The 26,385-nt window shown below is 34.3% G+C and overlaps 1 protein-coding gene across 3 annotated transcripts in view; it reads left to right on the top strand.

The window, feature by feature from the left end:
• Positions 1-26,385, top strand: part of LOC142238399 (protein qui-1) — a 257,385-nt gene that overhangs the window by 210,366 nt on the left and 20,634 nt on the right. The window contains exons 16-17 of one of the 3 annotated variants that reach the window (XM_075310038.1): positions 12,141-12,457; positions 20,549-20,627. In XM_075310038.1, coding sequence (XP_075166153.1) covers positions 12,141-12,457; positions 20,549-20,627 — 396 coding nt within the window. Of the gene's footprint in view, positions 1-12,140; positions 12,458-20,548; positions 22,298-26,385 lie in introns of those variants that run through there. The other 2 variants (XM_075310037.1, XM_075310039.1) reach the window with 2 other exon arrangements.

Raw genomic sequence — 26,385 nt, forward strand, 5'->3', positions numbered from 1 at the left:
AAGTTCTGAAATCATTTCTGATGGTAGAGGCATGCTCATATTGCGTCATCATGTATTTCTGGGCTTTGAAGTAAGAGGTAGGATTTCGAATACCTAGAGATGTCAGATAGTATTTTCCATTTTCGCCAATGGCATTCCATCCATTACAATTCTGAGTTGTAGGAATTGCTAGCTATCTAAATTTCTTCTATGTGCGTCGTCCATGTAAATGCCCGTTGAATTCCCTTACTTCTGTCTCTGATCGAGCGATTAGTTGGTACTCGCTTCCTTGCAAACTTAACGAGAGTTTCATAGTGCTAGTGTATGATGAGTACATGCTGCAGATGATTTTCAGCTGTCTTGTAATGACTATCGATGGTCACCGATAAAATGACTCTGGTAGCCAAACCAATGCCTTGAGAATATCGTTTTTGCAGGCACAGCTTAAGTTCTTTGAAGTGGTAATGCTGTTACCAACAATGGGGAATTCGAGTGCTATGTTGGCTTTAGTCCTAAAAGTGAATTTGTATTGACGGCAGTATGTTGCTGATACTCCGGTTACCAAAGAAGTGCACTCACACAGAAAAAAATTTCACGAAAATTTTTCCAATTAAAATCTTAATTGAGTTTTAAAAACTATTCAATTAAAAATTTAATTGATTCAACAAATTTTTTAATTGAAATAAAAATCAATCACACAAATTAATAGTATCAATTAAATATTTAATTGGATCAATTAATTTTTTAATTTACTGTCAATTAATTTTTTAATTGATACTATCAATTCTGTGATTGAAGACATTTTAATTAAAAAATTAATTGGATCAATTAATTTCGTGATTGAATCAGAAAAAAAATTTTTTGTGTGCAGTGACATTGTTGTGGAGCTATATGAAGTTTTGAAATTCTAGTAGACTCTTAAGCTTCGCATTACCCCACAATGTTCAGTGTGCTAGTATCGTACTATAAATTTGGTAGCCGTTTCTTGGACTCTCCGCGTCTATTGCTTCGCTTTCTAAGAAGATGGCATTGTCGAAGAATCGAGGAGAAATTTTCCTTTATGTTGTATAGTTTACAAGTAATTTGCTTAGTTCCTGGAGAGGATGATAGAAATTTATCTTAGAACTAGCGTCGAATCAAGTTTGCTCTCGAAACGACAGCATGCATACTCGAAGGGCAGGTATACTGAGACCGAATTGCATGAACTAATCAGCTTTATTGAAAGCTCACTATCGTTCAATGAATACACAAACGTGGCGTTTCTAGACATCGAATGGGCATTCAATAACGTCCATCCGAGCTCAATATTAAATGGACTAACAACTCTGAATGTTGATCCAGGTATACTTAGGGTGTTAGACGAACTTCTAATGAAGAGACGTATTTCAGCCACAATAGGACAAGCAAACATACAAAGGTATGTGAACAGAGGCACTCCCCAAGGAGGAGTTCTATCACCTCTTCTTTGGAATGTTGACATAAACAACCTTCTGGTTTCCCTAGAAAAAGAAAGGATAACGGTGGTGGCATACGCAGACGATGTAGCTCTAGCAGTCAAGGGAAAATTCCCATCCACAATCAGAGATATTATACAAAGAGCCCTCCGGATGACTGAGAAATGGACGATAGAAAATGGTCTTGGGGTAAATCCTGCAAAGGCAGAACTAGTCATGTACTGCAAAGATCGCAAAACTTCCACGGTTAAGTCCATATCCTTAGGCGGTATTGAAATTCCCTTTCGTGAGTGTGCAAGATACCTTGTCGTTATTTTGGACAGGAAGCTGAACTTTAAGCTTAATATTGAAGAAGGGGCAAGGAAAGCAACGGTAGCTTTGTACTCGTGTAAAAGGCAATAGGAAAAATGTGGGGACTAAAAACAAAAATTGTGCTTTGGCTATACACGGCAGTGGTTAGACCTATAAAGCTATATGGTGTTGTAGTCCGGAGGCCGGCACTTCAGCAGCCGACAAGTTTAGACAAAGTTCAGCGTATGGCGTGCTTGTGTATCTCAGGTGTATTCAGCAAGACAGGAACAAACTCCCTTAATGTCACACTGCATCTATTGCCTTTAGACATTTTGGCCAAACAGTCAGCTGCAACAACGGCTGTGCGGTTTCGTGATATATCGCTGTGGTCGGAAAAAAAGGAACGGTCTCAGTTGGGTCCTCAAAATAATGCCAGATGGTCCAAATGTAGTGGATCACACTCTGGCGAAACCACTTTTTGACAAAAAGTTTGAAACTCTAATTCCCAACAGTGAGGCGTGGTGCACACAGACCCCAGGGAATAAATGTTATATAGATTTCTACACTGATGGCTCCAAATTTGATGGACAAGTGGGTTTCGGAGTATATTCTAAAGCGAAACGAATAGCGAAACGATTACCCAATCACTGTAGTGTTTTTCAGGCTGAAATACTAGCAATAACAGAGGTGACGAATTGGCTGAGAAGTAATGTTTCAAAAATTGTGGGCATTAATATATACTCAGACAGTCAACCTGCAATAAAATCCTTGGACTCTGTGTTCCTCAACTCGAAAACGGCCATAGACTGCCGCAAATCTCTCGACGATATGGCTGCGCAGTGCAATATTCACCTAATATGGGTGCCTGGCCATAGGAACATACTGGGGAACTGCGAAGCGGAGGAGTTAGCAAGGCTAGAAACTACCTTACATATTCCAGGGGAACTAGAATCTGTTGGTATGCCTCTGGCTACCTGCAAGCTCATACTGCGTGGGAAGGCCGTTATGATGGCAAATGATCGCTGGGAGAATTGCAAATGTTGTAACGATACCAAGCAAATATGGCCCCATTTAAACTTAAACCGCACACTAGATATTCTAGTGTTCTCAAGACGTCAGATTTCACTTCTGATATCTGCCATAACGGGTCGCTGGCTGATGGGCGATTTTGCAAAAACTATTGGCGCGAAGTATAATGACTAATGTATGAGCTGTCATGATGCGGAGGAAAAGGTTTCAATTAAACACCTCTTGTGTGAGTGTCCTGCTTTTTGTGTAAGGCGTAAACGAATTTTAGGGGCATAAAGCTTGTAATGATCCCTCTTGCGATTATACCTCTAGTTGGCCTTGGCTACCTTATGGCCCCGGCCGTGCTCAGTCTTGGGGCAGTTCTTTGCCATTAGAGATTGTTTCGGGCTCATTAGTAAAAGTGTAGAAAGGTAGCTCTTTATGTATGTGTGAGATATGTATGTAGAGTGTCGATTATATGCGATTGGGTGAGTGTCAATATATGGTGGAAAATGTTATGGAATGATATTCACGGCAGATGGTTCAACCTGGTATAATTCCGATAATGTTACATTATGTCGTTTAAGATCCCCTTTCCTTTCACGGTCGCCAAAAAATCTAGTTCATCATTTTAATTAAGATATGTATTTAAAAATAACTGGTTATTTCCTCGAATAAGACTATGATATAATATTTAGAGTAAAATGGAATTAATAAGTAAATGAACAGAATTAATAGAGTTATATTATGTAAAATATAGTGTAAACAGATTAAGGGTGGAGTATTGGAATAAATGCAATGAAAAGGCGAGTTAACTCAAACGATATATTACTAAATAAATCTGTAAAGACTTACCAAAATAATCCCACGTAGTCCTCAGGCCTGATGACGATGGATTTTTCATTTAAAGGATATATATATAGCGTTTGTTTAACTAGCGTGAGGTAAAATGAATCTTAGAACTATGAATATTGTAAGTGATTTAATGTATAGTGGCTTAAAACGATGAATTGAACGATGGATAAAGATGGTAGCCAGGACGGTCGATATATGGATTCTTGTGTAATACTTGGTTATTTATTTTTAAAGGCTCCCTTTTAGATCATACTAATAATCCTCCTGAGTATTTATTAATTTATTTGGTCCTTCTTGGTCTGATATGGAGATTTTGGACAGCCTTCAACATCTAAACTTAGATTTTCGATACGTATGAGATAATTTCATTTTATCTGCCAGTCTTTATATAATTCATAAAGATTTTAACGAATCCTCTCTTAGCGGCTATCCGGTTCACTGGCCCGATATAAAATCAGAGACGAACAATTTGAAAAGCGACTCCCTTTGGCAACTTCTTCCTCCTTTGGACTAGGATAAAATTGATTGTTTCGTGCCTCAGATCTAATCTCTTCTGTTCGCTATTGTAATTTGATTCCTTTTTATTTTAATTATTTAAATTTAAAATAAATTTTTGTCTTGACTGAACTTTTCTTCGTATCTCTCCTTTTTTTTCTTTCTTTTTCCAAAAAAAATCCCAACTTTTTTGTTTTCTTTTGACAAATTCAAATTCCTACGACTTTTTTGTAATCTACTTAGAAAATTTCAAAGTAGGTTTCACAAGAGAACTTACAAGCTTTAGATTACTGGCGGACCTGGCAAACGTTAACTTAAGCAGTCTGCTAATGTTTTTGGAACAATCTGGTTGGTTCAACAAAAGAAAATAATCGAGAAGGTTCAGCGGTTAAAACTAGAAATGCCCATATGAAATAGGTACTTTTAGTTAATGTGGTATCACAATGGACTGAATAGTCTATGTGAGCCTGAAACATAATCGGGCTGCCACTTTAACCTAACCTAACCTATTATAATAAATCAAATTGGAATATTCTTCAGATTTAAAGAAATATATTTTGATTAATTGGCGGCTGTATTCCCATCGATATGACCCAAAATGGTCAGCGGCGACTCAAATTGCGTGTCCAACTCGGAGTCTTCATTCTCTAGTATGGTTATATTATCAACTTAATTGTCCGATTGATTAGCATGCCCGCCTTGCATACAAAGGGTCATGGGTTCAATCGCTGCTTCGACCAAACACCAAAAAGTTTTTTAGCGATCGATTATCCACGCTCAGTAATGCTGGTCACATTTCCTACGACTCCTATGCAAAAGTTCGATTTTAATTTTTTTTTTTTTTTTTGTAATCTACTTAGAAAATTTCAAAGTAGGTTTCACAAGAGAACTTACAAATAGTTCACGACAAAAAAAAAAAAAAAAAAAAAAAAAAAAAAAAAACTATTAATAATAATAATACTATTTCCAAATATCTTTTATATGATATACTCCTACCTTGCCACTTCCGTTGTCCATCAACTCCAAATACACATTCCCTATTTGTTTCAGAACTTTTGCTCTTATACCGCATGGCGCCAGTTTAGCGCTAAAACGTTTAGGATTTGAGCTTATAACGAAATTCCTCCTTATTACATCTTCGCCGACTTCAAATTTCCTACTTTTGGATTTTCTATTGTATAATCTTTCATTCTTCGTATATGCGTCCTTCATTTTGGCTTGAATGGAGTCTCTCAGCAGAGAAAAGTTGTCTGATTGTTGCAGTCGCGTGTCATTCTCTTCCAGCATTTCTAAACGTCTCAAAATTTCGAAATCTTTTCCATGTGTTACCATATTTTGTCCGAATACTACTTGATATGGGGATTTCCCTATGGCTGAGTGTACTGTGTTTCTAACTGCACAATTTATACTTGGTAAATAAAGATCCCACTAACGATGGTCGTCTCCAACATAGGATCGAAGAGCCGCATTTATCGCCCTATTAACTCGTTCACTAGCATTTGCTTGTGGACTATATTTTGCTACGAACTGGTGCTTTACTCCAAATTTCTTTAGCAGATTCTCAAATTGTCGACTCCTAAATTGAGTTCCATTATCTGATACCAAAGTTTCCGGTACGCCATAGCAATAGAAAATTTCATCTCTTAAATAAGATACGATCTGTCCTGTTACCAATTTCTTCAGCGGTTTCATAAACGTGAATTTTGAAAAGTGGTCTAAAACAATTAGGATACCGATATTTCCATTCTTGGTTCTTGGTAACGGGCCAATAAGATCAATGTAAAGACGTTGAAAAGGTCTTTCTGTCATTATCAATTGCCCCATGGGGGGTTTCAACACTGTTGTTGGCACCTTAGAAACCTTGCATATTTCGCATTTCTGTATATAATCTTTAGTATCAGTCACTAGTCTGGGCCAATAAAAATATCGCCGCACCACTTCCACTGTTTTGGCTATTCCGAAATGTGCTGCGTTGGGTGAGTTATGGGCAGCATACAGCACGCACTCCCTTAATTCCGTAGGCACTAAAAGCCTCCATGAGTAACTATTAGTGCCCATAATGGTGTCATTTGACACTCTCTTGTATATATAAGGTCCTTCCACTTTAAAATCAGGAAATTTTGTTCGTAAGATTTCTGATCGCCATTGTGTATATTGTGTGCTATGAAATGATTGAGATTCCAGATCTATAGACGGTACAACTTCAAGCTCGATTTCCGCTATTTTGTTTGACTCGTATTCAAATACCCGCGACAAAGCATCAGGTACAACATTGAGTCTTCCCCGTCTATGCTCTATTCTAAAATTAAACCCTTGCAATTTTAGTGCCCATCTTGCCAATCTGCCAGATAAATCCTTTTGTCCCATCAGCCATTTAAGACTGGCATGATCGGTTACTACTTTAAATTCATGTCCATCAATATACGGCCGGAATTTCTTCACTGCCAATACTACAGCTAAACATTCTAATTCCGTAGTGGTATAGTTTCGTTGCGCTCTGTTTAGCTTTTGTGACATGAAAGCTATCGGCTTTTCTATTCCCTCATCATCTTCTTGGGCTAGAACAGCTCCCACTCCTACCATACTTGCATCACATTGGACTATAAAAGGCTTGTCAAAGTTCGCGTTTACTAGTACGGGAGCATTACACAACTGGTATTTCAAAAGCTCAAATGATTGTTGTGCCTCTAAAAGTCTTTTTAAAAGTCTTTTTCTTTGCAAGAAGTTCTGTTAAGGGAAAGGTGGTGGTCGAAAATTCACTTAGGAATCTTCGATACCATCCTACCATACCCAAGAATTGACGAAGAGCACGAATATTTTTGGGCGGTGGAAATTCCGATATCGCATTACATTTTTCTGGGTCTACCTTAATTCCACCTTCCCCGACGATGTATCCAAGATACTTTACATGTTTAATTACGAAGCTACTTTTCCTAATATTGATAGTCAAACCAGCTTTACGAAACTGTAAAGCTACTTCTTGCAGATGTAACATATGTTCCTCAAAATTTTCAGAGACTATCAATAGGTCGTCTAAGTAGACGAATACTCTAGATTTCATATTGTAAGGTATGACCATGTCCATTAATCGGCACATGGTTTGGGGCGCATTGCAGAGCCCAAAAGGCATTCTAGTAAATTGATACAATGGTCTATTTGGAATGGTGAATGCCGTTTTGGGCTTAGACGAATCATCTAGTTTGATTTGCCAGAATGCGTCTTTCAAATCAACCTTTGAGATAAAATTGACGGCTGGTAACCTAGATAAAATGCCCTCTATATTGGGAATTGGGTAGGAATCCTTTACAGTTACGGAATTTAGTTTTCTGCTATCTAAGCAAAATCTAATCTTCTCTGGTTTCACTAGTAATATCCCAGGTGATGACCAAGGAGATTGAGGACACTCTTCAATAACTCCCAGAGATATCATTCTATCAATCTCTTGGCACAAAAGTTTCTCCTTTGCAGGCGATATCGGATAAAATTTCTGCTTGATTGGTTTTGCATCACCGGTGTCTATATGGTGTTCTATCAGACTTGTGTTACCTAATCCATCCCTCTCTGAATTAGGAAACAGATCGACTATGGCATTCAATTTTCGCGTCTGCTCTTTGGATAGTTGAATATGTTCCGATTCAGCTTCCACAGGCTCCAATCCAGCTATTTCGTTTCCAAGTGAAATTTTTATATTAAATTTTTCCCAAAAATCTACCCCACAGATGATGTTTTGTTTTATAGATTTAATGACCAAAAATTCAATATTCCTCCTTTGGTTTTGAAAAGATACGGTGACGTTCGCTAGCCCACATATGTCTTGTTTTTGGCCGTAGGCAGTTCTGACGATACCCCGACATTTACTAAATTGTGAAGATGTTAGTATTTTATTGCCTAAATCTCCCCCAATCACACTTTTATTTGCGCCGCTATCTAGTAACGCAAAATATAGATTACCCTCAATATTCAGTGGAACATACGGTCTATTGTCGCAACCATTTCTAGCTATGGATGCTATTACATATTTTCTTAGGGATTTTCTATGCTTCCAAAACGTTTGCATACGAATCGCACTACGCGTCTTTTTGAATTTGTTCTTGTACGTTATTTTGTTCGACAATGTTTCTATATAGGGTATAGATCGCGTCTCTTTTATATAGCAATAACTTTTGGGGAAATCATTTATTTTCGCAATTGGTATTTCGGATGTCCTTTCTTCTTTTGAAGGACATCCGCCTTGGGGTTTTCCGATTGCCTACATTTAGAACAGGTTGGCTTATATGAATTCTTTTGACCACACCCGAAACAAAATATTTTTCTCTCTCTGAGACAATCCTTATAAGAGTGACCATTTTCATCACAGTTCCAGCATACCCGGACCCGTTTTACTTCCGAAATTTCACTGCTCTCAAAAGCCTGATCAAATTCCTCACATGGGCTATCAATTTGAGATACTTTCCCTACCTCCTTGCTTTGTCTAAATTTGTGCAAAGGATGTATATCTTTGACAAATTTCTCATGGCGTCCTACGGCTCTCCTTAAATTAGATATGGTAGTTATATGCACATGGAGTAACTCATGTCTAATTTCGGTTCTTAGATTACGCATTAATGTTTCACATAACTCCTCTTCCGTTATAGGTGTATTCAGTCTGTCCGCCAACAGTGCAACCGCATCGTAAAAATCATCAAATGATTCGTAGGTTCGTTGTTTACGTCGTCTTATCTCGTCTCTTATGTCATAGTCACTATAACACGATTTATACTGCCTTTTCAGGGATTCGGTCAGTTCGACCCAGTTTGTTAAATCATGGTTCCGGCTGTATCTCCAGAACCAATCCTGCGCTTTGCCTTCAAACAACAAATGAGCGTATTTACACAGAAGTTCAAAGTTCCCACCTAACGTGTTCGTAGTCATAATCTGGACTCTATATATGAATTCTTCTATGCCAATTTCATTTTTGTGTCCTGAAAATATGAGCTTCCAATTCCTTATGATATTCATTGTCCTTTCGGAAGTATCATGAGAGAGGGGACGATTCTGGGCTTCATTTCCTACAGAAGGATTAACATTTGCGGTAGTCCCTGCCGCCGTCGAATTTACGTTTAAATTTCGAACCAAATATTCTATTTGACTAGCAATATTAGAGGCTAGATCATTCCTCATCTCCGTGATTGAATCCGATATCATGACGCGAATCGTATCTTCATTTAGACTACCTATTTGTCTTTCAGAAGAATGAGCTCTAACAACACTAACACTGGTACTTCTTCTGGAACGTAATTATTTGACCGCTACTCGGAAAGGTAAACCTTTAAACGACACACAAATGAATCATCATTCCATTAAATAACACAAAAATTGTTGTAGAAATATATTCAAAGATGTATATAACCAAAGCAACAGTCCAGATATAAAAGTCATCTTACTTATATACTTCCACTATATATCCAGGTATATATTATATAAAATCATCCTACTGCCTAAGATAATAATTTTCGTGTATATTTATAAGTGTGTTGTTTATGTTTGTCCAAAACAGTCGTTACTGAGGTATGTTTTCAAGACTACTCAAAAATAAATGTCCAGAATATGACTTTTGTTTTAAGCTGTGCATACTACCTTTTTTTGTTTTTTTTTTGGTATCAGCATCACATATGTAATACTTGAAAAATCCAAAAGAGTTTTCGGAAAACCCTTTGTACGTGTAAATGTTTGCGAGTGTGTGATTGTAATTGTATTTGGACCTCAGTTTTATTTTTCTTTTTTTTCAATTTTTCTTAAATATTTGTGCAGATTTTTTTTTGTTTACACTGAGGCCCCACGTTGGGCGCCATTTATGTAATGATCCCTCTTGCGATTATACCTCTAGTTGGCCTTGGCTACCTTATGGCCCCGGCCGTGCTCAGTCTTGGGGCAGTTCTTTGCCATTAGAGATTGTTTCGGGCTCATTAGTACAAGTGTAGAAAGGTAGCTCTTTATGTATGTGTGAGATATGTATGTAGAGTGTCGATTATATGCGATTGGGTGAGTGTCAATATATGGTGGAAAATGTTATGGAATGATATTCACGGCAGATGGTTCAACCTGGTATAATTCCGATAATGTTACATTATGTCGTTTAAGATCCCCTTTCCTTTCACGGTCGCCAAAAAATCTAGTTCATCATTTTAATTAAGATATGTATTTAAAAATAACTGGTTATTTCCTCGAATAAGACTATGATATAATATTTAGAGTAAAATGGAATTAATAAGTAAATGAACAGAATTAATAGAGTTATATTATGTAAAATATAGTGTAAACAGATTAAGGGTGGAGTATTGGAATAAATGCAATGAAAAGGCGAGTTAACTCAAACGATATATTACTAAATAAATCTGTAAAGACTTACCAAAATAATCCCACGTAGTCCTCAGGCCTGATGACGATGGATTTTTCATTTAAAGGATATATATATAGCGTTTGTTTAACTAGCGTGAGGTAAAATGAATCTTAGAACTATGAATATTGTAAGTGATTTAATGTATAGTGGCTTAAAACGATGAATTGAACGATGGATAAAGATGGTAGCCAGGACGGTCGATATATGGATTCTTGTGTAATACTTGGTTATTTATTTTTAAAGGCTCCCTTTTAGATCATACTAATAATCCTCCTGAGTATTTATTAATTTATTTGGTCCTTCTTGGTCTGATATGGAGATTTTGGACAGCCTTCAACATCTAAACTTAGATTTTCGATACGTATGAGATAATTTCATTTTATCTGCCAGTCTTTATATAATTCATAAAGATTTTAACGAATCCTCTCTTAGCGGCTATCCGGTTCACTGGCCCGATATAAAATCAGAGACGAACAATTTGAAAAGCGACTCCCTTTGGCAACTTCTTCCTCCTTTGGACTAGGATAAAATTGATTGTTTCGTGCCTCAGATCTAATCTCTTCTGTTCGCTATTGTAATTTGATTCCTTTTTATTTTAATTATTTAAATTTAAAATAAATTTTTGTCTTGACTGAACTTTTCTTCGTATCTCTCCTTTTTTTTCTTTCTTTTTCCAAAAAAAATCCCAACTTTTTTGTTTTCTTTTGACAAATTCAAATTCCTACGACTCCTATGCAAAAGTTCGATTTTAATTTTTTTTTTTTTGTAATCTACTTAGAAAATTTCAAAGTAGGTTTCACAAGAGAACTTACAAGCTTTAGATTACTGGCGGACCTGGCAAACGTTAACTTAAGCAGTCTGCTAATGTTTTTGGAACAATCTGGTTGGTTCAACAAAAGAAAATAATCGAGAAGGTTCAGCGGTTAAAACTAGAAATGCCCATATGAAATAGGTACTTTTAGTTAATGTGGTATCACAATGGACTGAATAGTCTATGTGAGCCTGAAACATAATCGGGCTGCCACTTTAACCTAACCTAACCTATTATAATAAATCAAATTGGAATATTCTTCAGATTTAAAGAAATATATTTTGATTAATTGGCGGCTGTATTCCCATCGATATGACCCAAAATGGTCAGCGGCGACTCAAATTGCGTGTCCAACTCGGAGTCTTCATTCTCTAGTATAGTTATATTATCAACTTAATTGTCCGATTGATTAGCATGCCCGCCTTGCATACAAAGGGTCATGGGTTCAATCGCTGCTTCGACCAAACACCAAAAAGTTTTTTAGCGATCGATTATCCACGCTCAGTAATGCTGGTCACATTTCTGAGTGACTCTGCCATAAAAAGGAAGAGCTAAATACCGAATCGGACAGCCATCAGTGATAAGAGAGAAGTTCCCACTTTGGTATAACAATGGACTGAATGGAGTGAACCTGAAATATCGGGCTGTCATTATACCTAACCTAGATCCATTATCGTTCGATTGGCTTTAACTTTAGCACCACAACGTCCGTTGTAAAGTTTTACTTTCAGCCACAAATAAGTTATTGGTCGTACTGCCTTAACCTCACTTTATTTTGACCAAGTTTTCTATAGAAATAAAAATGAAAATAAAATCACTTCTAATATTCTACATAAATTTGTATATTCTCATTTTCTTCGTTTTGCAGATTTACGACCTCAAGGACCCAAACGTCAAATGAAACGTTTGCTCAAGAAGGAAGTCTCCCTCGATACCTATACCTGGCAAAAGAAATATGGACATCTGACAGCATCGGTTATGATGGCTCAAGTTGATGAACGTTTAAAGCGTCGCTTCTCTGTATCGGCTAGCATGGAAGAAATATCGAAAATAGCTGAAATGAAGACGATAACATCGCAAACCAATCTTGGTCCCGAACAAGCGGCATTGGCCCAATCCCAACACTTTGATCAATTAGAGGCATTATGGAATAAGCGATCACCTCCACGAAGAAGACACAATGCGGTAAGTTTAACTCCCCAAGAATCCATTCTTCACTACTTTTTATGTGCATATATCATATACAATATAAATAACTATAGATATTAAAAATAGAAAGCTTTGTAGTTATCAAAAGCATACGATAAAAAATCTTTGTAGTAGAGCTTATTTACTATATAAACAAAACAAAAAAAAAAACACGTAGTAAAAAATGCCAAATTTTTGTGGTGTTTTGTCTGTTTCTATTGATAAATGAACACAATTAAGAATAAATAGCAAAATACGAATATGTTTAAAGAAAGTATTACATAGAATATAGAAAACTCATTAGGAGTGAGCATTTATAATGGTATCCACTCATAGTCATGGTAAAGAGATAAAAAAAATATATATTATGAATAAATGCTTTCTTGTTTATCAGTTTTTGTCTGTATGACTTGTATTTGTTTTTAATTTGGATTTAATGTGTTTTGGATCACAAAGCTTTCTCCCTTACAAAAGAAATCTGTCTTATTTTTAATTGATTTTAATTTTGTTAAATATACTTTATTTAAATCGGACATTAAATAAGCTTATTTTAGCAAAAAAAAAACTTTGACATACCTTCCACTATAGGCCAAATTGTGATCACTTAAAAACATTTAGTCCTTTGAATACCATCATGCGAAACCCGCTTTATTGTTTTTCAAAGTTTGAGAAAATTTTCTATAGAAATAAAATTTTGAGAAAATTTTCTATAGAAATAAAATTTTGACAAAATTTTCTATAGAAATAAAATTTTTATTATCTTTCCTGTTAGCCTGATACCGAAACAGGCGATTAACGTCCAAATGCATTATATTTTAATTTTACAATTAATTATTTTTCGAGCTTTATGAACAAATTACATCAAGGAATCTGATCTATGGAACCATTGAATAGAAAACGCCAGATACAAATGTATACACGCCTAGACTGTACATGTTTCAGTTCGGGCGAATGAACCTTTTCACAGCCTTTAGTATAGATCTGGCTGGGAGAGATAACTCAATTTTGTTCCCTTTATGCTAACTTCTTATGGAGAAAACATTTGGGAATTTTCTTCTTACAAATTGAATCATCTCCCACTGTGCATCATCTTTTCATATAGTTACAAATCCCTTGATCTTGTTTTCATTTCGTATTGTTACTGCAGTAATGCAACAACACGAAATTTATTTTTAGAAGCTACGCTGAATCCACATTAGTAGTGAACAATCAAACAAAGCTTTTGTTTCTTTAGTTAACAACAACATGTGACAACTTTCTATACAGTGTATAGAAATAAAATTTTGACAAAATTTTCTATAGAAATAAAATTTTTTCAAAATTTTCTATAGAAATAAAATGTTGATAAAATTTCCTATAGAAATAAAATTTTGACAAAATTTTCTATAGAAATTAAATTTTGACAAAATTTTCTATAGAAATAAACTTTTGACAAAATGTTCTATAGAAATAAAATTTTGACAAAATTCTCTATAGAGATAAAAAAAAATGGTTGACAACATTTTCCATAGAAATAAAATTTTGACAAAATTTTCTTTAGAAACAAATTTTTGACAAAATTTTCTATAGAAATACAATTTTCAGAAAATTTTCTATAGAAACAAAATTTTGAGAAAATTTTCCACAGAAATAAAATTTTGACAAAATTTTCTACAGAAATAAAATTTTAACAAAATTGTCGGCAGAAAGTCTGACAAAAGTTTCAATAGAAATTTTGGCAAAATTGTCTATAAAAACAAGTAAGGAAAGTCTAAAGTCGGGCGGGGCCGACTATATTATACCCTGCACCACTTTGTAGATCGAAATTTTCGATACCATATCACATCCGTCAAATGTGTTGGGGGCTATATATAAAAGTTTGTCCCAAATACATACATTTAAATATCACTCGATTTGGACAGAATTTGATAGACTTCTACAATATCTATAGACTCAAAATTTAAGTTGGCTAATGCACTAGGGTGGAACACAATTTTAGTAAAAAAATATGGGAAACATTCAAATCTGAAGCAATTTTAAGGAAAACTCTCAAAAGTTTATTTATGAATTATCGCTCGATATATATGTATTAGAAGTTTAGGAAAATTAGAGTCATTTTTACAACTTTTCGACTAAGCAGTGGCGATTTTACAAGGAAAATGTTGGTCGAAATCAGAAAAACATATATATGGGAGCTAAATCTAAATCTGAACCGATGTCAACCAAATTTGGCACGTATAGCTACAATGCTAATTCTACTCTCTGTGCAAAATTTCAACTAAATCGGAGTTAAAAATTTGCCTCTGTGGTCATATGAGTGTAAATCGGGCGAAAGCTATATATGGGAGATATATCTAAATCTGAACCGATTTCAACCAAATTTGGTACGTATAGCTACAATGCTAATTCTACTCCCTGTGCAAAATTTCAACTAAATCGGAGTTAAAAATTGGCCTCTGTGGTCATATGAGTGTAAATCGGGCGAAAGCTATATATGGGAGATATATCTAAATCTGAACCGATTTCAACCAAATTTGGCACGCATAGCTACAATGCTAATTATACTCCCTGTGCAAAATTTCAACTAAATCCGAGCAAAAAATTGGCCTCTGTGGTCATTTGAGTGTAAATCGGGCGAAAGCTATATATGGGAGCTATATCTAAATCTGAACCGATTACAACCAAATTTGACACGCATAGCTAAAATGCTAATTCTACTCCCTGTTCAAAATTTCAACTAAATCGGAGCAAAAAATTGGCCTCTGTGGGCAAATGAGTGTAAATCGGGCGAAAGCTATATATGGGAGCTATATCTAAATCTGAACCGATTTCAACCAAATTTGACACGCATAGCTACAATGCTAATTCTACTCCCTGTTCAAAATTTCAACTAAATCGGAGCAAAAAATTGGCCTCTGTGGGCAAATGAGTGTAAATCGGGCGAAAGCTATATATGGGAGCTATATCTAAATCTGAACCGATTTCAACCAAATTTGGCACGCATAGCTACAATGCTTATTCTACTCCCTGTGCAAATTTTCAACTAAATCGGAGCAAAAAATTGGCCTCTGTGGACAAAGGAGTGTAAATCGGGCGAAAGCTATATATGGGAGCTATATCTAAATCTGAACCGCTTTTGATGATATTTTGCAAGTTTTTCGAGACTCATAAAATACTCGGATGTACGGAATTTGAGGAAGATCGGTTGATATACACGCCAATTATGACCAGATCGGCGAAAATATATATGGCAGCTATATCTAAATCTGAACCGATTTTTTACAAAATCAATAGGGATCGTCTTTGAGTCGAAACAGGACCCTATACCAAATTTTAGGACCATCGGACTAAAACTGCGAGCTGTACTTTGCACACAAAAATACATCAACAGACAGACGGACAGACAGACAGACGGACATCGCTAAATCGACTCAGAATTTAATTCTAAGACGATCGGTATACTAAACGATGGGTCTCAGACTTTTCCTTCTTGGCGTTACATACAAATGCACAAACTTATTATACCCTGTACCACAGTGGTGGTGAAGGGTATAAATATGGGAAACATTTAAATCTGAAGCAATTTTAAGGAAACTTCGCAAAAGTTTATTTATGATTTATCGCTCGATATATATGTATTAGAAGTTTAAGAAAACTAGAATAGTTTTTTCAACTATTCGACTAAGCAGTGGCGATTTTACAAGGAAAATGTTGGTATTTTGACCATTTTTGTCGAAATCAGAAAAACATATATATGGGAGCTATATCTAAATCTGAACTGATTTCAACCTAATTTGGCACGCACAGCAACAATGCTAATTCTACTCCCTGTGCAAAATTTCAACTAAATCGGAGCAAAAAATTAGCCTCTGTGGTCATATGAGTGTAAATCGGGCGAAAGCTATATATGGGAGCTATATCTAAATCTGAACCGATTTCAAACAAATTTGGCACGCATAGTTACAACGCTAATTCTACTCCCTATGCAAAATTTCAACTAAATCGGAGCAAAAAATTGGCCTCTGTGGGCAAATGAGTGTAAATCGGGCGAAAACTATATAAATCTGAACCGATTTTGCTGATATTTTGCAAGTTTTTCGAGACTCATAAAATATTCGGATGTACGGAATTTGAGGAAGATCGGTTGATATACACGCCAATTATGACCAGATCGGTGAAAAATATATATGGCAGCTATATCTAAATCTGAACCGATTTTTTACAAAATCAATAGGGATCGTCTTTGAGTCGAAACAGGACCCTATACCAAATTTTAGGACAATCGGACTAAAACTGCGAGCTGTACTTTGCACACAAAAATACATCAACAGACAGACAGACGGACAGACAGACAGATAGACAGACAGACGGACATCGCTAAATCGACTCAGAATTTAATTCTAAGACGATCGGTATACTAAACGATGGGTCTCAGACTTTTCCTTCTTGGCGTTACATACAAATGCACAAACTTATTATACCCTGTACCACAGTAGTGGTGAAGGGTATAAAAATTGGCAAAATTTTCAATGGAAATAAAATATTGACAAAAATTTTTGTAGAAATAAAGTTTTGACAAAATTTTCTATAGAAATCAAATTTTGACAAAATTTTCTACAAAAATAAAATTTTGGCAAAATCTTCTATAGCAATAAAATTTTAAGAAAATCTTCTATAGAAATAAAATTTTAAGAAAATCTTCTATAGAAATAAAATTTTGACGAAATTTCCTATAGAAATAAAATATTGACTATATTATATAAAGAAAACAAGTAAGTAAAGTCTAAAGTCGGGCGGGACCGACTATATTATACCCTTCACCCCTATGTAGGCCAAAATTTGTGTTACCATCTCAACTACTTAACATTTGCTGGAAGCTATATAAAGGAGACAATTTTTTTACTTCTACAAAATCTCTAGAATTAAAATTTAAATCGGCTAACGCTATCCAGTTTATTGGAGGAAACTTCCATTGAAAATGGGTCTAAAATGTGTAACAGTCTACCATATTTCCCCAACTCTGGTGTACGTATATATGGGAGCTATATACAATCTGAACCGATTTTGACTAAATTTGACATGTATAGTTAGAATAATAATTCTGCTATCTATGCGAAATTTCACGTAAATGGGAGTATAACATTGGCCCCCTGGTCATATGAGTGCAAATCGGACGGAAGATATATATGGGAGCCATATCTAAATCTAAACCGATTTCAACAAATTTGGCACAATTACCGATACTATTAAACGTACCCCTTGTGCAAAATTTGAAGCAAATCACGGCAAAAGTCTGGCTTTTGTGGCCATATAAGTTCAAATCGGACGAAAGATATAAGCATTGGTACAATGTCAATTCTACCCTCTGTGGAAAATTTCACGAAGATCGGTAGTAAACTTTGGCCTCTGTGGTCATATGAGTCTAAATCGGACGAAAGATATATATGGGAGCTATATCTAAATCTGAACCGATTTGGCTGATATTTTGCAAGATTTTCGAGATTCATAAAATATTTGGATGTACGGTATTTCAAGAAAATCGGTTGATAAACACGCTAACTATGACCAAATCGGGGATAAATATAAATGGCAGCTATATATAAATCTGAACCGATTTTTTCCAAAACCAATAACGATTGTCTCTGTCCGAAGAAACGGCCCTATGCCAAATTTGAGGACGATCGGACTTAAATTGCGAGCTGTACTTTGTGCACAAAATTACATATACAGACAGACGGACGGACGGACAGACAGACAGACGTACATCGCTAAAACGACTCAGAATTTAATTCTAAGCCGATCGGTATACTAAAAGATGGGTCTATGACCACTATTTCTTGGCGTTACATACAAATGCACAAACTTATTATACCCTGTACCACAGTAGTGGTGAAGGGTATAAAAATAGACAAAAATTTACATATTTTTTACAAGTTTTCTATAGAAATAAAGTTTTGACCAAGTTTACTATAGAAATAAGGTTTTGACAATGTTTCCTGCAGAAATAAAATTTTCGCAACATTTTGACAAAATTTTTTATAGAAATAATTTTCTTTGACAAGCTTTATATAGAAATAAAATTTTGACCAAGCTTTCTATAGAAATAAAATTTGGACAAAATTTTCCATAGTAATAAAAGTTTGACAAAATTTGCTATAGGAATAAAATTTTGACAAAATTTTCCATAGAAATCAAATATTGACAAAATTTTCTATAGTAACAAAATTTTGACATTTTCTCTAAAAATAACATTTTGACAATAACTAAAATTTTGACAAAATTTAGAAATAAAATTTTGACAAAATTTTCTATGGAAATAAAATATTGACAAAATTTTTTGTAGAAATACAATTTGTTGTTGTTTTTTTATTGCAGCTTAAAATCATACATTGACTAAACTACAAGTGTAGCTTAACCAACAGAGGAAAAGAATGTTTGTCAAATTTATTTGGGCAAAGTCCTATAGAATGCAAGATGGTTGGATGGACGCACGTTTCGGAATTACCACATTCCTCATCAGCATCCTCTACTTGCAGCAAAACTATCAACCAATTATCAGAATATAAAATTTGGACAAAACTTTCTATAGAAATAATTTTCTTTGATATGTTTTCTATAGAAATAAAATTTTCTATATAAATAAAAGATTTTCTATAGAAATAAAATATTGACAAAATTTTCTATAGGAATAGAATTTTGACAAAATTTTCTATAGAAAAAAAATTTGGTACAATTTTCTATAGAAATAAAACTTTGGCGAAATTGCCTATAGAAATAAAATATTGACAATATTACATAAAAAAAATTTTTTGACAATAAATAAAATTTTAGAAATTATATTTTAACAAAATTTTCTATAGAAATATTTTTTTGACATTGCTTCCTGTAGATATAATATTTTGACAAAATTTTCTATAGAAAAAATTTTCTTCGACAATTTTTCTATAGAAATAAAATTTTGACCAAGCTTTCTATATATTTTTGTATAGAATTACAATTTGAACAAAATTTTCGATAAGAATAAAAGTTTGACAAAATTTTCTATAGAAATAAAATTGTGATAAAATTTCTATTGAAATAAAATTTTGACAAAATTTTCTATAGATATAATGTTTTGACAAAAGTTTCTATAGAAATTAAATTTTGACAGTAACTAAAATTTTAACAAAATTTTCGATAGAAATTAAATTTTGGCAAAATTTTGTATAAAAATAAATTTTTGACAAAATTTTCTATAGAAATAAAACCTTGACGAAAAAAGTCTATAGAAATAAACTATTGACGAAAATTTCTATAATATATATTTCGTCAAAATTTTCTACAGAAATAAAATTTTGACAAAATTTTCTATAGAAATAAAAATTTAGACAAAATTTTAAAATGTGTGGTTATATAAAATTCATTACAATAACGAAAATGTTCGTTGTTTTTATGAAATTGTTTCGTTGGATAAATTTTTATAACACATTTCGTGTATATTACGAAATTGTTTCTATCAGTGTTGTAAAGCTCCCACACAAACCATAGCAAACAATCCTCCAATTATCCGATATAGGGCAATAATCTATAGTGTAGTTACAAACTAGTATCTTCTGCGAAAGCGAGCCATGGTGGAAGGAACCTAGCAGTAGGTCAGGTCAAATTTCTTACCTTATTAGTATAATTATATTAGTATAATTTTTATTTTTTATTTATTATTATTATTATTGTTTTTTTTTTTTAATTAAAAAAACACCTAAATATTTTTTTAATTCAAAACTCATTAATATTACCTAATACATACTATATACAATAATAATAATATACTAAATAGCATATGATATAACTATGTTTATTAAATATAATATAAAAAAATTATTAATATTTAGAATTATAAAAAAACACCTATGTATATTGTTTTTTATTATTTTTGGCTTTTATTCTTTTTTTCTTCTTTTTTTGTTTCTTTTTTTCCTGGATCTTATATGAACACATAATTACTCATGCACTACAACCGCAACAACAAAAATATATACACTAAACACAACTTTACAATTGCTCTATTCACGCTCTCTTTCGAATACTCTCTCTCTCACACACACACACACGTATACACATATATACTCACAGGGTCTTTCGAGACAGACATCATTGGTAGAGGATCGTCTGGAAAGTTCGGATGATGATGATTATCATGATGAGCGCACAGGTATGTTATCAGCATCCTACGATCATATCCATAGATTAGCACTACCGAATCCAAGCATGCCAACACCGCCACCATCTCCACCACCACAATCACAATCCCAGGCACGTTTACGTCCTGTTTCTATGCACGCATGGATTACCAGTAGTTGCAAGGCACTTAATTTCCATAACAACCACAATCAAAATCAACACCAACTACATCCCAACAGCAACAATTGTAATCAGCAACATCCAAATAGCAATAATAATTGTAACCACAACCACCACCAATCCTATGATAGCACATCCTCACGTAATAGAACACCACCCACTACACCCCAACACCAATACAATCAAAACTCAATCCCAAATTCCAATCACTTGTCAAATTCCCTAAGACATGATGTTAGTCATACTAGTACTCAGACCCATTGTTCGATGGACTATAAAACATCGCAACAACCAGATTTGGTGCAGGATGTGCAACAAGTCCAGGATATTTTAGCCCAAGATCGACGTCAACGTTTTCGTAGCTTCTTTCGATGGCGTAGTCTTAAGACACGTATTATACAATCTAATCGGAATTGTCAATCCTTACAACCACAGGCTTTGGCCAATGTAAATATTCCATCCAACACATCTTCCGGTCTTCAGGGAAAGTCCTTTGGAAGTTCCGGCAAAAGGCAATCAAAAGTTCCCACTCCCATTATCATTGTGGAGAATTACGATTCGCGCATTGTTAAAAGGGCCCATACACAATTGGTTTTACATCTTCGTAGTACCCAGGCCACTTGGGGCCAAATGGCCAATGTTGTAGTAATGAATCATCCAGCAAATATGTCCAGAGAATTAGATCAAGAGAATGGCAATGAAGATGCAAAATCGAAATCCTCATCTTTACGTCACAAATGGCATTTATGGAGAACTAACAAAGCCGCATCCAAGATTGTGCCCGAATTAATGTTAACCGAACCATCTAGCAGTAACTCCTCCATAACTGGTATGGATGCTAGAGGATTTTGTGGTACCCGTAATCGTAGTAATAAAATGAAAACTAATCCATCAAGAGAACAAATCAATGGCAATGGATCTCATTGTATAACCCAATAGAAATGTCAATAATAACAAGTTCCCCCCAACTCTATTTTATGGAGGACTTTTACATATCCATAATCCCTCATATGTTACGATTTAAGAGAGGGATATTGCCAAACTGCTTTAAATTTCAATAAAAGTGTTATTATGACCCCATACATGGGCTTAGCGATATTGTCATGGTATTTGTGTAACCTTTCGATTTTGATATCGAGTTGATTGAAGACAAAACTTCTACCATAAAATTCCCCATTTGTTCCCTTCAAACACCTAGCACACCAATTGTATACATTTCTCTTTTTCTCCCTCTTTCTCTCTCTTCACTTAATAAGTAAATATTGATTACTGTAATACAACAGTTAATTGCGAAATAGAATTATCACTATCACAGCATGTGTTTCAATTCAATACTCTCTCGTTTTCTCTTTACCTTGAACTCTCTATTATTCTCTTTTACAATAATCTTGTTTTTTCGTTTTGGTAATTGATTGTAAAATCACTATATTTGTATATTTTCTTGAATGTAAAAAACAATCAAAAATTATTAATTAATACAAATTAAATTATTTTTTATTGGTATTTTAGAAAGGTTGTCAATTTTATTTGTGGTTTTTGTTTTCTTGCAATTTATTCATAATTTTCCTGTAAATATATGAGCATATAAGGTAAGTATTGGAGTGATTGGACCAACCTTAAATGCGTGCCTAATGAAAATTGCGCTTTCTATTTAGCAAATAAATTGCCGAAATTAGAAATAAATTATGTCCACAATTTGATCTACAGATAGGTTAGGTTAGGTGGCAGCCCGATGTATCAGGCTCACTTAGACTATTCAGTCCATTGTGATACCACATTGGTGCACTTCTCTCTTATCACTGAGTGCTGCCCGATTCCATGTTAAGCTCAATAACAAGGGACCTCCTTTTTATAGCCGAGTCCGAACGGCGTTCCACATTGCAGTGAAACCACTTAAAGAAGCTTTGAAACCCTCAGAAATGTCTCCAGCATTACTGAGGTGTGATAATCCACCGCTGAAAAACTTTTTGTGTTCGGTCGAAGCAGCATGCCCGCCTTGTGTATGCAAGGCGGGCATGCTAACCATTGCACCACGGTGGCTCCCATCTAGAGATAACAATAACAAAAATTAATGGGGAGTTGTTTCTCATTTGTGTCGTTGGGAATTTATATCGTTCCTTGGATTCCGTTCCCTATCTTAAGTTTTTGGGGAGTTTTGTTTTTTTTTTTTTAACTATAGCCTAAACTACCCAGCAAAAAAACTTGGAAATTATTCTAAAGGCACAACTTTAAAAGCACTTCCAAAAATGTCCTCCCTAAGATGTTCTTTATTTTAACTGCACATGAAGATTGTTTGAGTCAATTTTTTTATAACTCGCTTTTATCATATTTCTAAAGAGAAATTTAAAATTGTATTGTTTCAAAAAGGTTAAAAACAGATTAAATATTATTAAAATAGTACAAATTATTTAAATTTTGCCGAAAAAATGCTAAAGCCTTTTTATAAAAAATTTGGTTTTTTGAAAATATTTGATGTCAAACGTTCCAGACAAGCGTTATAATACATTAAAAATCATAAAAAAAAATTAAAAATTTTATTCGCCAAAATATCACAAAATTTCTTAATTCACATCCAAAACATTGGATTCGCTTCACACCTTAAGAAGTAATGCAAATTCAGTGCAACAGCTGTTGAAATGGTGGACATCCGTACTATGACAAGCCCATATTAAATTCGTTGCTTCTGCGTTAATTTTGCACCACTTCCGGATCCAAAAAGAACATTTTCACTGTTTTTTTGACGACGCTTTTTTGCTGGGTAGAGGTGTGCGGATGAGTGAAATTTTACTCACGGACAATCGGGAATGAGCAAAGGTAACTACCCTATGAGAAATTGATGCAAACTGCCACCAGTGCACGCACAGAAAAAAAGTTTTTAAAACGTGTACCGAAAACGTTTTTCTTTTGTTAGAGGTTTTTGAATTGCTTCGAAAATTTTAAACTTTTATCACCAAAAAAATTCGTTTGTTACAAAATTTTTATTTTTTCAATAAAAAAAGTTATTTTTGAGACAACAACACAGTCCATTTCGTTTATATCAAACACTGTTCTTTTCTGACTTTGGGTCTTTAATAAGACACATTTTACTACAATGTAATGTTGAACATTTTTTCGGAATCTTTCGCATATATCTGGAATATATGTAAAAAAAAAACTTTGGTCGAAGCAGGGATCGAACCCACGACCCTTGGCATGCAAATCGGACGTAGCAACCACTGCTCCACGGTGCCAAACTAAATGTTTGTTTCTGTTAAATAAACTTTGTTTATTCGGTTCGTGGGCGCCGCAAGCTGTGCTACATAAATAAAACTTATATGGATATTTATCTATTGATGACCATAACAGGTACATACACACAAAAAAAAATTTCTGATTCAATCACGAAATTAATTGATCCAATTAATTTTTTAATTGAAATGTCTTCAATCACGAAAATGATAGTATCAATCATAGTTTTAATTGGGCATAGAAAAAATTCTTGATTAAAAAATTAATTGATTTCATTACCAAATTTCAATTAATTTTTTAATTGATTCAATTAAAAATTTAATTGATGTTGATTGCAAAACTCAATTAATTTATTAATTAAAAAAGGTAACTATTTTCAATTACATTTTGAATTGGCTTAGAATTTTTATATGGATTAACAATTGATTGTTTGAAAAAAATTTTATTAAAAATTTAAAAAAATGTTCATCACTTTTTTAACTGACTTAGTCTTCCGAATTTGATTAAAAAGTTAATTGTATCAATTAATTTTTTAATTAAAAATTTTTAAATTTTCAATCATTGACTTAATTAACTTAATGTTTCTATCATGATTAAAAAGTTAATTGTATTAATTAATTTATTAATTGAAAAAATTTTCAACTTCAATTAACTTTTTAATTGGAAATATTTTGGTGATATTTTTTCTGTGTAGCTAGTTAGTGTGTTGGCTCACAAAGTGCATGGTCCGCGGTTCGATTCTCCGTCCAGGCGAAAGGTAAAAAATGTTAAAAATTCATAAAATCGTATAATTTCTTCTACATTGTTGGTATTACAGGAAAAGGTGTTAAGAACTAAAAAATCTCGGGGATGTGAGAAAGATGTGAGAGAAAATGTAATTAGCAAGAAAACAATGTTTTTTTCTGAGTTTGTCTTTATGAAATTGTTTTTACATCCCGGAAAAGAATAAACGTTTATCACAAAAAGTATATACTTTTCTTCCAAATACACTTCCTTACAGCGAAAAGCAAATGAGAAACGAACTTTGTTTGTCTAAAATTTCGTTTGGGAGGAAAGAATTATTTTTTTGCGTGTGCTTCTGTTTGTTGCATGTTTTTAATTTTTTATACACTCTTGGTATAAAAATCTTCGTGGATCTACACATTTACATAAATCAGTTATCTGAATATTCTATTGTTCATCTATATATTCCAAAAGTTAAGTTATTTAGATAACTGACGTGATTAACATACGATTTTGAAGTAAATCTTGATTTTTTTCATTAGCGTGATTTTGCAGAAATGTTAACATATTCACGCACATTCACGAGAGTTGCTTTGGATTTTGTTCACGCGTGAATTATGCGTTTCACTACAATTTCGTTTCACGCGTATACCTCTATCCTGAACCACACTGTGAACAGAGTATTATAAATCAGCGCATACACATAGCGTCTTTGGCAATACTGCTAAGGGCAGGTCACTGAGTCGATTCAGCCATGTCCGTCTGTCTGTGAACACATTTTTGAAATCAAACTCTCGGTTACATAATGCTGAGCACTGGCACAGGAAGTGATACGAGTACACCGTAACTTCCGGATCCAGACACTATCTGCAAATGTCATCATCTTTGAGGTCAATTCTTACCACGTGTTTCCCAAGTGTGTTACGAGTATTGTTGGAATAGGCCCAATGTCCATAAATACTTTAAGGATATGAAGGTCACAAAGGAAAAACCTCTGCAAGGACATTATTCGTTCTTTCTTCATTTCCTTTTATTCCACAGTGCCCAATTACCTAGCACAGAGTTACATTATGGTATTCAATGAGAAACCTAAGCTTTCTACGGCAACGGTGTCAAGCAGTGCTTTCCATCCAGGGTGCTAAGTTTTTGAGTCTCTCGAGTGTCACCTCTGCTGTTTCTTTATGTGCAAATCGCCTACTAATTTTTGACAAGATTAGAATGCCCAATGCGGCATCTATATACGATCTGCGGTATTTTCCATCCAGTTCACTTTAGAATCCAAGAGAACTCCCAGGTATCTTACTGATTTCGATAGACTCATCTTGGTCTCTTGAAATTCAAGAGCTTTGTATTCCATTATCTTTCTCCTTCTGGTGAGAAGGAACAGTTCAGAGCTGCTACAATCGAGTGAAACAATCACAACGGCTTTATATCGAACATTTGAGTCGAGCATAGAATGATAATTAGCCACGAGTTGCAATACCCGCACATGTGGCAATACTCCATATAGCTCAGACATTACTTCTTCTATTTACCATTTGTTCCGATCGATGACACATAACCTGATTGATCAGCATTTTCTTTCTTATGAGGAAGCCAAAAATTGGATCGATTCGCGAATTGACTCAGAAGATGGGTCGTTTTTACTGCGCTGTATC

Source organism: Haematobia irritans, chromosome 5, assembly GCF_050003625.1.
Source record: "Haematobia irritans isolate KBUSLIRL chromosome 5, ASM5000362v1, whole genome shotgun sequence".
NCBI classification, from domain to species: domain Eukaryota; kingdom Metazoa; phylum Arthropoda; class Insecta; order Diptera; family Muscidae; genus Haematobia; species Haematobia irritans.